This window comes from Strix uralensis, chromosome 1 (assembly GCF_047716275.1).
Source record: "Strix uralensis isolate ZFMK-TIS-50842 chromosome 1, bStrUra1, whole genome shotgun sequence".
Taxonomy (NCBI): domain Eukaryota; kingdom Metazoa; phylum Chordata; class Aves; order Strigiformes; family Strigidae; genus Strix; species Strix uralensis.
The window spans coordinates 48,382,575-48,395,630 of record NC_133972.1 but is presented as its reverse complement, the minus strand read 5'-3'; the positions used below and the strand labels follow the sequence as shown (position 1 = coordinate 48,395,630).

Genomic DNA, 13,056 nt, shown 5'->3' with positions numbered 1-13,056 from the left:
AGACATAAAAATCAAGCTTTCTTATTTCCAAAGACTTCAAAGTTCAAAAGATAGACCCTTGTTTCACATCATATGTGCAGAAAGTATCAAACTACTAGTTTAGTGTTGGGGGTTTTTTTGTGGTGTTTTTTTTTCTTAGAATGTAGAGCCAACACTGGTATTTATTTCAGATACTTTTTGAATGTTGTTTCATCCTTTCTCAAACCCTTTGGAGGTTGAGAACTATAATTTACATTTGGAAGTAAAAGTAGAGAGTAGGGAGAGTCTTGAATGGAATATTCAAACCAGTCAGTTTCTCAATTAAAGATAGCAGTGTTCTGGGAATCCTCATCATGCACCAAACTCCTTAACCATCATATTTGTTTGGTCAAAACTGAACACAGACTGATCTGTGGGCAGTTAAAAGAACTGCCCTAGCTAATGTGGATATGCCATTTGAAGTTAGTGACGGTAATTCCCTCAGTTTGCTGCATTGGCAACTTTAAATATATTGCTTTGATTCCTGACTTAACAAAAGCATGGCTGCAAAGCTGTTGTTGCAGTTGGGGGGGGGGTGTAATAGAAATTTTTTTCTTTATGATTGCAGCAGAATTTGCAGTTTGAACTTTGAATCCCATTTACCACAATCCTGAAAGTGGACCCAGAGGAATGTAGTGCAAAGGCTCAGCCTGCACTTCGGTATTTCCTGGCATAGGTAACGATGACTTGGGAAGGAGTTAGGAGAACTGAACAGTGAAGAAACATACCCATTTAGGAGTGATTTTCTTCATTGATCCAAGAGACAAATTCCATTCATAAAGCTGCTCTTCAGATCATCCCTAAGGCATGCGGCATCAGGTCTACACCACTATGAATGTCTGGCAGTTTTGAGGGCATTATCCTTTCAGAATTACCTAAGCGTTTTCTCACTGGTCTTTGGAAAGAAAGATATGGAACAGTCTTACCAAAACAGCTATTTAACTTCAAAAGCATAACGTGAAGGTATTAATACTACAGTTTGTGTATGTACTTATACCTTACAATGTAAAAAGGTCTGTTTTATCTGGATCCTCTTCCAGCTTCCAGGTAATTTGACAACTCTCCTTTTCCTTCTCCCCTATTATTTCCAGGTTTCATTTTTTTACGTGCCTGGAACTCTGTTTCTGGTCTAGTACGTTTAAACATCACCAGATTGGCTTTTATTACATCCTTGGTTGAGGAGCTAGGTCCTACAGTACTGTTGTTAAGTCACTGGAGCTGTTAATCAGGAAGAAAAGCAAAGCGTTTTTCATTTAGTATTCACAGTTAGGGTATAGACAAGTGTGGATTATGTGAACAGCTGGAGGAAGTGGTTACACCTATTGGGCCACCTCTGCCTCCTTGTTGCTGCTTGTCTGCCCTAAGTATTGCCTCTTCAAATCTTTTGGTGGAACTGCTTTAGAAGTTTCTGCTTCACCGATGCCAGGCACGCTTAGCAAAGTAAACCTTGAGAGTGGTTTTCAGGTCATGGTCTGTGGACTGCTTTTAAGGCATCTGTGAAAATTAAGAAGTTAAAAGCCAAACTTGCTGCCAGGAGTTTGCACATCATGTGGAAAAAATACTGAGGTCTTTAAACAAAGAAGTACTGATGACTACCGACTTAGAGCTTCTGTTAAAGTAGAAGATGTTGCTTCTGTTTAAGTAGATGTTGCTAATTTCTGCCAGTAGGAAGTGGTCTTTCTTGCTAAGACAAGCCATACTGCTATTAAATGTGAGACAACTAGCTTTTGGAAAAACATGGGGGACGAGCTACCTAACAGCCTTCTCTAGGGAAGAATTTCTGTTCTCAATTTTATACTGTTAGGCTTTTTTCTTCCTTTCTCCCCTGGAGTGGCATACTGGTTTTGAGGTAGTGATACTGCCTTTACAGACAAAATAACCACATCTTGCTGTTTAGACAGACTTGTCAAATCCCTTTCTATTGTGTATGAGATTTAAATGTTTATTTCATGTACTTCCGTAATGCAAAGTTGTCTTAAAGTAATGAATTCATTCTGAAGGACGCAAAACCTCTTGTGAAGCTTGCTGAATGAAAAGTTAGACTTTGGGGCAGAAATACAGTTTTTTGAGGGACTGTGTCATTATGTGTAAATAACAGCCCTTTCAGCACTGTTAAACTGAAAGAAGAATAGAAGATACTATTCACTGTAAAAAAATGGGGTGTGAACATGTAAGTTATGTTGTTAAGAAGATGGTATCTTATGGCTGATGTAGTTGGAATACACATAGAGGAGGAAGAATTTGAAATGCCCTGTAACACAGTTATCTACATAATTAGTGAACACTAAAACTCTGTGCTGCTGCCTGGGCCCAAAAAGGAGTATCTGAAAAGACAGTGTCCTTACTTTAAGAAAGGATGTGGTGCTAGTGAATCCATTCTTTACTCTAGATAAGGCTGACAGGCTTAAAGAAAATAAAAGGTCTTGAGGAGTACTCACATAGAGGGCTCTTACCAGGGTACAGATTCAGAAGTTCCAGCCAAATTCAGAAGTTTCACAGAGCTGGTTTGGTTTGATTTGGTTTTTTTACAAAGGTGTGAAAAAAGGTAGACACGTTGGAATCTTACCTTGTTTTCTGGCAGCTTGTTGCCAAATTTAGTGGTAGCCTACCAGGTAATTTGGATACTTTCTTCAAACCCTTCCAAGACTTCCTGGCTCTTTATCCACAACCCATTAAGTGGAGTTTTGTTGTGGAATTGCTGTAGTAAATGTTCCTTTCTTTTTGTGTGTGTGGGGAAAAGTTGTTTTGTTTGAGTTTTCCCACAGAAAATTTCAGAAGTTTCATTTTACTATGAAAATACACTTTGAAAACCCAAAGCCATACACAAAATGTGTTTGTTACTCTACACCCAGCTCTAGAGAAAGGATGAAACATTTAAGACTTGTTGTAAACCTTGTACTTGGGTAGTAATGGATTATTCTAGTGTTTCTCTCAGGCAGTTCTTGTATCCCAAAAGAGAAAAAGAAATACAGTTCCAGGGTGAGAGGCTGATTCAGCAGAGAACAGGACAAAAAAAAATGAATAGAGAAGCATCTTTGTAGGTAGATTGGATCAGAGATAGAGCAAGTTTTTTTTCTAATATATTAATATTGCATGCTCTTTAGCCTCTCCCCATGTGTCTTTCATGCAGCTAGAATTGGTTCTTTCACAGAGTGCAAACACTGAAGGCATACATCATCGTTTGTAAGATGACAATGTTACTAATGTCTAGAGTGTCTTGGATTTAAAACAAATAATTTTTAGAAATGGGCAAATAATTTTAAAATGCAGGAAAGTGGTGGGGTGGTCATAATAGAAGAACGAATGGGTTTCGTAGTGCTTTGGACCATGATGTGTAGTATTAGATGAAACACAAGAGTAGGATGAAACACAAGAGTAGGTAACTAAGTTATCTGTTCATTTTGGCAAACCGTATGTAGAAGAGCTAAGAATTAGGTGTAAGAAGAGAAATATGGGCCTTGGTAAATGCTAAGTTTGGGGAGAATACGGAGAATAAAACTTTGTCTTGTGTGATTAATAGTAGACAAAGGATATAAAGACAGATCTGAGAATATAATAGTCACCATAATTCAAAATATTGGGCAATACACTGATTACAAATACGAATCTAGACCTACTTCCCCCCCCTGTCCCCTGCCAGAAAGGTTAAAACAGTAGTGATGTTGAAAAAATGGGGTCAATGAAGCATTTAATAGGGTTATAAATGACAAGGAAGATGAATGATAATGATACTATTTTATGTTTCTTACAGGTAAATGACGATAATTATACTCATGGATAAAAGGCAGGCAGATTAATTAAAAAAGATGATTTTGGCTGCATTACATCTATTTTGCTCTTGAAATTTTAGCTTGAGTGAAAAGAACTGTGTGATAGATATGACTGGTTAAGAGTGAGAGTAAGTAGAATTAGTCTGGATCAGAGATGCTAGTCTTAGTTGGTAGCTTAAAGGTTGGCCAGGCCACCTATGAATCATAAGGAAGAGCATGGAATTGATGGGTGTTTATAGACATTGCTCAAGATGTGATTATTGTGGAGGGCAAAAAAGGTAAGTAGGTGTGATTGCAGGCTGAGGTAGACTTGAACCCAGCTGGACTTCAGGCTGCTGGTTTCTGAAATTTTACCTGAGCTGACTTTCAGATTTTGTAGAAGTTTTAAGAAAAAGAGCAAGACCAAAATCCCTGAAGCCCATTTCTTTTGCTTAAGAGCTTTTAGAACCTTGATGTTTATTAAGCATTAAGAGCATTTAGATTAAAGAAGTTAAGTGTTCCTTTAGGTATTATATATGTTTTTTTCCCTGTGGTTGTATTCTGTCAATTTCCATGTAATACCAGTTTTGCATTGTCTCTCTCAAATTTGTATTCACTTTGGTGGTTCATACTTGATTTTCTTTATTTTTAGGAAGCAATTTTGAAAAATAGGGCAGGGTTAAGCTGAGACAGTTCATGCTTTCTGTAAGAAGCCTGAAGAATGTGAAACAAATTCAAGATTTCTTAAGTGTGGTTTAATGGTACCACATCCAAGTATGTTGTTTTTCTGCAGTGGCTAAATCATTAAAATGACTAAAACCTATTGATGCAGTGTGCTTAGATGGCATGCAGTAATGCTTCAAAGTAGAGGGAGACTTACCTTTTACTATGATAAGCCTGCACAAACTAATTCAGAAGGTTTAAAAGAGTGGTGATATGTCTGATTGGGGTATGTTAACAGGGGAGCGAAATGATGCTAGTGCAAACTTTGGTTGAAGTATGGATGAATGGAGCTTTGTTGTTACATTGGGTGATGCCAGATCTAAGTATGTAGGCTTGACGTGCGTCTGGGTTTTGAATATAAAATACATCTTTGTAATGCATATTTGCACATTCAATTAAAAAAAACCCCTGTAGCCTTCTGTCAGATACAGGGGAAACCCCTTTTTTTTTAAGAACTATGGCTACATTGATCCATCTGGAAAAAAAAAAAATCACATTGTTGTTGAACAACGATCATTTCTGTGGTGATATATGGCCTACAAAACATGCAGTGGTCCTCTCTTGTGCTGCTTGGGATGATGTACTTGTCATGCAGTAATGTGGAAGTCTGTATTGGGGGGATGCGTTTCCCCAGTTGAAATTCAGATCTGGGGGTTAGGGGTGCTTTTGACATGGCAGCATGTAATGATACAGAATTGGAAGAAGGAGAAGTTGTGGGAAAGAGGCACTGAATATTCTTTCCACTGAGACTGACACTGCTGCGAAAATATGCGTGTGTATCCTCTTTCTCCCTGCCCCCACTTGCTTGTGCTTGCTGCTGAGTTGCTGACTGCAGTTGCATGGTTTCTAGATTACATTGAACTAGAGTCACTTCAGCACAATCTTATCAGCGCTTAAAAGGATAATGCAAAATATCACTCACTGTGAGTAAGTTGCTGTGTGTCAGTTTCATCAAGGTAATTGCCCATGTACATGCATTTATCTACGAGAAATGCAAGCTATGAATCACTGTATCTTGAAGACAGGTTTAAGGGCAAGGTGGTAACAAACAATTTTGCAGTAATTGCTCCAGCGTTTGCTCTATTATGTGACTGTAAAATAATTCTGAAACACAAAAGCATTGAAGATGGAAGGAGAAAATAGATGATCTTGCATCTCAGTAAATACAGCGTATCTTCTGTGAAAGAACACCATTAAGAGGCTTGCTTCAGTGGTTAAAAGTGAATATTTGAGTTACTCAGCATATTTCAGTCTTAATAGGCAGCACTGATAGGCCAAAAATGAGATCAGTGGGAGGCATACTGTGCCTTCATAGGGAATAGAAATGTATTATGCATGTTCAGTAAAGGTTCAAAGGTGGTTTTTTTTTTTTTACATATGTGAGACAATGTTATCTCTTACAAAAAATTTGAATAAGAAATAAACTGTAATAAAATAAAAGCTAAGGTTTAAGTATCTGGCCAATTGTGCTCTAATGACAGTTTTACTGTTAAAAATCCATTTGTTTCAAACCCTAGCTGTTGGCCCTTTGTGGTCATTATTTCGTTGCTGAGATAGATAGTTCATTTCTGTGCTTTCACCTGTATTAGTGACTTTTTTCTTCAGACAGTTTAACCACATTGTGTTAGTACCCAAGGGAGAAAAAAATCTTGAAAACTTACCTAATCTTTGAAGGTGAATAAATCAGGTGTAATTTCTATTAGGGAAGGAGTATACATAAGCACCTGCTTGTTTACCTATTTTACCAAATACAGTCTTTTTTCATTTTACAGGATTTGTGTTTAGTGAATCTGAATCAACTGCATTAGAACAATTTGAAGGTGGCCCTTGTGCAGTGATTGCACCTGTGCAGGTAAGATGCATTTATTACAGGAATGGTTCAAAATTAGTAACCCCCAATTTGTTTTTTTCTCTAAACTAAAATAAATATTTAAAAAATTGCAGATCAGTTAATTACAGTGTGGAGGAGACAAAAAACTCAGTAAAAAGGCAAAGATGGGCTGATTTTGAACTGTAGTTTTTGCAGAAGTGAATTTGTTTGAGGAAGTGCAGCAGGTTGATCCAAGCAGAGGTAACTTTAAAGTGGGGAATGCCAGATAAAGGGAGAGAAGTAAAAGATCAGATATAAATGTAATCCTAATCTTTTCTCATCTATCATCCCTGTCCTAAAGAAAGGTAATATCTGTCACACTGGCTGCTTTAGCAAACTGTATTAGAAATATTTGAAGCAATCAGTTTTCAAACCTAACAAGGTTTGCTACGTGAGAAAAGGAGAAAAGTTATGCTTTCAAAGTCCTAGTTAGCAGAATAATTGAAGTATGTCAGGTGAATATATTTTATTCCGGATACATGCTTAGGATTCCACTTGTGCTTCAGATATGCTCAGCCAACTGTGATTGTGATATCTTTGTTTGTTTGTTTGTTTTCTTACGTCACTGTATCTCATAGGCTATGTGCATACTCTTTGAAATGCTGTTTCTGTGGCAGTTCTGATTGCTGTGTAGATACATGCATGACCTGTAGGCTGGATCCATTCTGCTAGAGCACTTTGTCTAATCTGTGACACTTCCTCCTTTTCTCAGGAGCACCCTGTAGAGACAGGCAGACATTGAGTCATGGGCCAGATTACTCTTTTTGGTAACCCGCTCTTGACTCCTTGCACACAGATCAAATTCTGCAAGGTATGTCTAGGTCTGAGTTCAGGCCTTGTCCACTGATAGGTAACATATTAAAGTCATGTAGCAGAGTTAATCTCATCATGATCTGGAAGGTGTCCGAGTCAGACAGCTGACATCGTGGAATTGTTTGTATCTCTGGTGTGTGTAATGTGATAGTTCATAAAACCTCTGTTATGGTTACTTCAAGACACTCTAAACACCGGTCCCACCAAAAGACTTGTATCACAGGAAGGAGCACCACTTGCTTAGGTCGTAAACAATCAATAGAAAAATATTTTATTATGAATTGCACTCTGTAACGTGGTTCTGTCTAGTTCTGTGGTCTTAAAACGAGATATAGAGTGTCCAGTCTCTGATGTTAGAATTACAAGTCTTTTATTTGGGCAGAGTGGAGAGACTAAAGATTAGGACCAGCTGGCTCCTTAAAGGCAGTGTCAAGTCTTTACCATATCATATGTTCTTATAGACAAGTGTTTTTCCAGTTTTACATGTAGTTCAACGTCTTTGAGATTAAATAGTTAAGGCATGTTCCAGCTGAGTTCCAGCTTGGGAAGGACAAAGGGATCAAACAGATCTTGCAGTGCCTACTGCTGCTGTGAATTACTAAAAAAGGTGTGCAAAAGATCTGTGATAAGACAACAGGCTGAGTCTGTCAGGGAAGAAGTGAAAGTTTAAGCAGCTGTTTTTAAAGTGCTGTAAATACCTGAAACAGCATCTAATAGAGTAATTAGAAAGACCAAGAGTCTGCTTCCCAAAGTTTGTTCTTTCATTGTTCCTTCTCTGTAACTTAGAGTATATTTTTTTTATAATTGCAGCATTAGTGTTGATGAAGAGCAAAGCAGGGATATGGAGATGCGTAGGTTTTCTTTGATCTGTGCATTATGACTTGCAATAGTTAAGAGGTAGGCTTTTTAACTACTAAAGGGGTTTGAGTGGCTAGATGGTATTACTCATCAGTTATATTGCAGAATATTTGTGCCTCTGTTACAGCAGCCCTGTGAGTCTGGAGATGTTTATGTAAATATGCACTCTGTGTATTTGAAATGTACTTGAAGTTCAAACTCAATAATGTTGAACATAGGTATGAGGCCACCTTTGTAGTTAGTTTGAATGGGAAAAATCAGTAAATAGTGCAAGCTCAGGGTCTCTTACTGAACAATAAGCAGCTTGAAACCCTTCTAATAACATACAAAAATGCTTTGGTATAGAGCTTGTGACATGATGTAAAAGTTGGTGTGTCTCGTATTTTAATATTATTTTATGCTTTGAAAACAAAGGCATTCCTTTTGAAGAGGCTTTTTACCAGCGAAAAGTCTACTTGGAGAGACTGTCCAGGTACTGAGACCTCTTTTTTTTTCCTCTTTATTTTTTCTACTTTAATTATTTGTAAAGCATGTCCTAGTACAAAATTTTAAAATATTTTACACTTTCTTTTTGTGTAAGTGTGCACCCATGCCATTTGATGAGGCTGTGGTAGTGGGGTGACCTTGACTGGATGCCAGGTGCCCACCAAAGCAGCTCTGTCACTCTCCTTCCTCAACTGGACAGGGAGGGAGAGAACATAACAGAAGGTTTGTGGGTGGAGATAAGAACAGTGAGAGATCATTCACCAATTAATGTTACAGGCAAAACAGACTCAACTTCGAAAAAGTAACTTAATTTATTGCCAATCAAATCAGAGTAGGGTAATGAGAAGTAAAACAAATCTTAAAAACACCTTCCCCCCATCCCTCACTTCTTCCTGGGCTCAACTTCACTCCCAGTTTTCTCTACCGCCTCCCTCCCAGTGACACGGGGGGACAGGGAATTGGGGTTGTGGTCAGCTCATCATCCATTGTTTCTGCCACTCCTCCCTCCTCAGGGGAGGACTCGTCATGCTCTTCCACTGTTCCAGTGGGGGGTCCCTCCCATGGGAGACAGCTCTCCACGAACTTCTCCAACATGAGTCCTTCCCACAGGCTGCAGTTCTTCATGAACTGCTCAAATGTTGGTCCCTTTCATGGGCTGCAGTCCTTCAGGAACAGACTGCTCCAGCACTGGTTTCCCACAGGGTCACAGCTTCCTTCAGGCACATCCACCTGCTCCAGCGTAGGGTCCTCCCCAGGCTGCAGGTGGAGATCTGCTCCACTGTTAACCTCCATGGGCTGCAGGGGCACAGCCTGCCTCACCATGGTCTGCACCACAGGCTGCAGGGGAATCTCTGCTCTGGCACCTGCAGCACCCCCTCCCCCTCCTTCTTCACTGACCTTGGTGTCTGCAGAGTTGGTTCTCTCACATATTCTCACTCCTCTCTCCCACTGCAATTGCACAAGTTTGGGTTTTTTCCCTCTTCTTAAATATGTCATCCCAGAGATGCTACTACCATCACTGATGGGCTCGGCCTTGGCCAGCGGTGAGTCCGTCTTGGAGCCGGCTGGCATTGGCTCTGTCGGACATAGGGGAAACTTCTAGCAGCTTCTCACAGCAGCCACCCCTGTATCCGCCCCACTACCAAAACCTTGCCATGCAAACCCAATACAGAGGCATACAGTATGTATACTACATGTCTCTAAACTCCTCTTTGTGAGATCTACTCCTGTCCATAGTACTTCTGTGTTTTATAAATATTTGATTGAAATCTGTTATTGGGAAAGGGAATGGATTAGTAGTCATATTAAAACACATTTTTCTAAAGACAGCTTTATAATTATTTGGTCCAGTATAGTCAAAGAGCAATTAACGTTAATAATTAATAAGATAAAAGTAATAAACTCAGTTATTTAGATTACTGTATAAAAAAGATACTAGTAGCTTATGTAAGACACTGATTAGCAGCAATTGAACTCATGTAGGTTTCTGATCTTTCAGAAGAGGAGCAGAAGAACCTTCTCTGTCATACATTATGTGATATTTTGGAAATGGCTTGCTCTGATAATTCTGAGTCGTACTCTCTGGCAACATGGATAAGAGGAAAAACAACTGAAGAAACTGCTAGTATTTCTGAAAGTCCTGCAGAATCTAGTCGTCAAGAGGAACAACCTTGTAAGATGTATTTCTGTTCTAAATTACCCATTGCTTAGTGAAGTATTACGGGTTTCTTGAGGGGCCACTGCTTTTTATTATTACACAGGTGGGGTTTTCGCCTTTGTGATTCCATTAGCAACAGATGGATTTTTGTCTGTTGTAATTGATTTGTTGATCCTTTTTGTCAAAAGGAATGTGCTGTCTATCACTGGAGTTCTAACATATGTGTTTCTCTTGAATTTAAGCAATTTTCGTAATCTTTTGAATTTTATTTTGTGATTTATTGGACCTGATTTTGATCAATTGAATTTGGAAAAATCTGCATGCTTCCTAACACTGGAGGAATATTTTAACTTGTTGCTTTATTTCAGAAGAGCTTTGGTAGGAAATTCTGCAAAGCTTTTTCTGTTCTGAAATATTCTGGGTCCCCTCTTACAGAAAAGTAAGCTTTTTTTCCCTATATTTGATTCTATGCAGTACCCAAACAGCTTAATCAAATCACCTTCTAGTAGATTAACAGAATTTTTTTGTAGATTAGAATTTTTGGTTACCTGTTTTTTGCAAACGTCTTGGTTCCTTCATTAGTTACTGACATCAGGGATCCAGTGAACGTCATCTGTTGTGCTAAGATATGGCATCCAGTCATATTTAATTGCTGTGGAGCCAGTGACATGGAAAGTTTATCTGTCAACACATAATCATTGAGATGTGTGTTTATTAATCTTTTAATAGGATATACCTAATGTTTTAAAAGATAAGCTGCTTTTTCTTTTAGTTTTTTGTTCCCAGTGTGTCCCTTAAGAAGTATGAAAAACTCTTCACACGAGAACATGCTTACAAAGGTGCCATCTTTTGATGGAAGGAATATGTTATTTGGCAATTTGTGGCATAACTACAAAGAAAGAATTCTGCGAGTAGGTTTATACGTGTGCAGCTAGCTTTAGCAATTAGTAGTGCTGGAGCTCTTTATGTTACAAGTCATCTTCATCTGCTTCTATCAAATGCTCCATGTGCTTTAGAAGGCTTAAACAATAAGAATTAAAATGTTACTGAATTGAAAAAACAGGAGGTCACCACGTAAGAGTTCCAAAGTGAGCAGGTTTTTTATTAAGAAAAGGTATTATGCAGACAGTTGTATCTACAACTTTTCTGGTTAAAAAAAAAGAAATAATCTTCCTTTGCAAGTTAATAAGGCAGGTCTAACAGTGAAGTTCCTCATTTCTGTGGATTTTCCAGTTGTCTCTGAAGCTCTTGCTCATATTATGAAGCTTCCTTTGAAGGAAAAATGAAGCAGAGCCTAGTTATCAATAGGCTTTTACTGTTCTGTTTATTAATATATTGCCTTATGCTAAAGAACCTTTTAACTGTAGAAAATGTTCAGCAGAAAGTCTCTTTAAACACACACCCAATAATTACTCTCAACACTGACACTTAATGAACTAATCCGTTCTACTACATACCTACATTTTTCATATTTCTGTACAAATCTACAAGTTCTGCCTGACTTGCCCTTAATGCCATGGAATGTGCTTAGGAAGAGCAGGGTACATTTACCATGAACAGTCTGCTTTTGTCATGGGCAACGTTAATCTCTTTCGTTGTTCATATTCTGTGTTTCCTGCTAGACACTGAATGTACCTCTTGTATATACTCTACAGTTCAAACAGTATTTTATCTTATAGCTATAATGCAATACAGTTCCTGATTTAAGATACATTTGTTAGGGGTTTTTTTCTTTCCTGTCCTGCTATTTAACTATAGACCAGCTTCTTGCCTGGTTAGACTTGGGACAAAGATGTGAAGAAGGTATTGTTAATAATGCAGAGTTCTGTTACTGGTAGTGCAAAGGAATAAATGATATCTTGCTTGGTTGCTGTAATCAATAAAAATAGAAACGGGCATTGTCATAGCTGGCGAGTTATGTGTGTGTGGGAGCATTACAGATACAATTCCACATGGCAGGCTACTGCTATTTGGGAATTGAATATGGGAATATATAATAAAATCATGAAATATGATTAGACACAGCATGATAGAGTATCATTTTAAAGAGTTTCTATACAATTGTATTTCTCATACAGTTTATGTTCTATTGCTGTTTGTTCTTCTCCTCTCCACTAAGCACTGTCTTTATTTGAATTGTGTATACATTTCTCTTTAGAATTTCTACTTCTTTCTCTTTGTTTCAAATAGTAGTTCTCTTACCATTTCACTCTGTTCTGTAGTAACAGAATGAAACTGCCTATCATCCTGCTGTGTGAACAAAAGGTGGATTCGAGCACACTTGCTGAATGCAATAGCATTTTTCATCTGCTTTTGTGGTGTATACCAGTGACTTGTTGTTGGCCATGCGTTGGCTGTAGTATTGCAAGTTCCCAGGTTCAAAGATCGCTTTATATGATTTAGTCCCTCTAAGTTTCTGCTTACAAAACATATGTTCTTGGAGGCGGGTTGGATCTTGTAGCATTTTCTGCAATTTAGATTCATTGTTCTATATTTTTTTAAAAATGTCTTAAAATACATTTTCTTAAATCTAGTTTTGTATATGGTAACCTAATTTTAGTAATTCCTCATAGTTTTTCAGAAGGCAAAACATAACACTCTTAAGATCACTGCTGCCTTATTTCTGAAGTAGAAAATGAAAGTACTCTATTGCTGGAGAAGCAGTTGTGCTTGCACGTAGGTAAATCGAGTGCATCTTTCAAAATACAATCAGAAAGGGCATTAAAAGGCCTTTGGGGAATTCTTGTGGGAAGAATTGATCCGTAATATAGCCCTAATGGCTTCAGGTCTTTAATGAACTGTATGCAATCAAATTCAGTAGCTAGATCATCAGACATTATTTAAATACTCTGCATTAAGTGGCCTTTATCAGAATGCAGATC

At 38.1% G+C, this 13,056-nt stretch overlaps 1 protein-coding gene across 3 annotated transcripts in view; it reads left to right on the top strand.

Annotated features, from left to right (window-relative positions):
• The window catches only part of MINDY3 (MINDY lysine 48 deubiquitinase 3), a 60,477-nt gene that overhangs the window by 2,116 nt on the left and 45,305 nt on the right, over positions 1–13,056 (top strand). Inside the window, exons 2-5 of one of the 3 annotated variants that reach the window (XM_074865093.1) lie at positions 4,420–4,541; positions 6,263–6,342; positions 8,446–8,503; positions 10,016–10,189. In XM_074865093.1, the coding sequence (XP_074721194.1) occupies positions 4,526–4,541; positions 6,263–6,342; positions 8,446–8,503; positions 10,016–10,189 (328 nt within the window). In that variant the 5' untranslated portion in view covers positions 4,420–4,525. Of the gene's footprint in view, positions 1–4,419; positions 4,542–6,262; positions 6,343–8,445; positions 8,504–9,999; positions 10,190–13,056 lie in introns of those variants that run through there. The other 2 variants (XM_074865084.1, XM_074865099.1) reach the window with 2 other exon arrangements.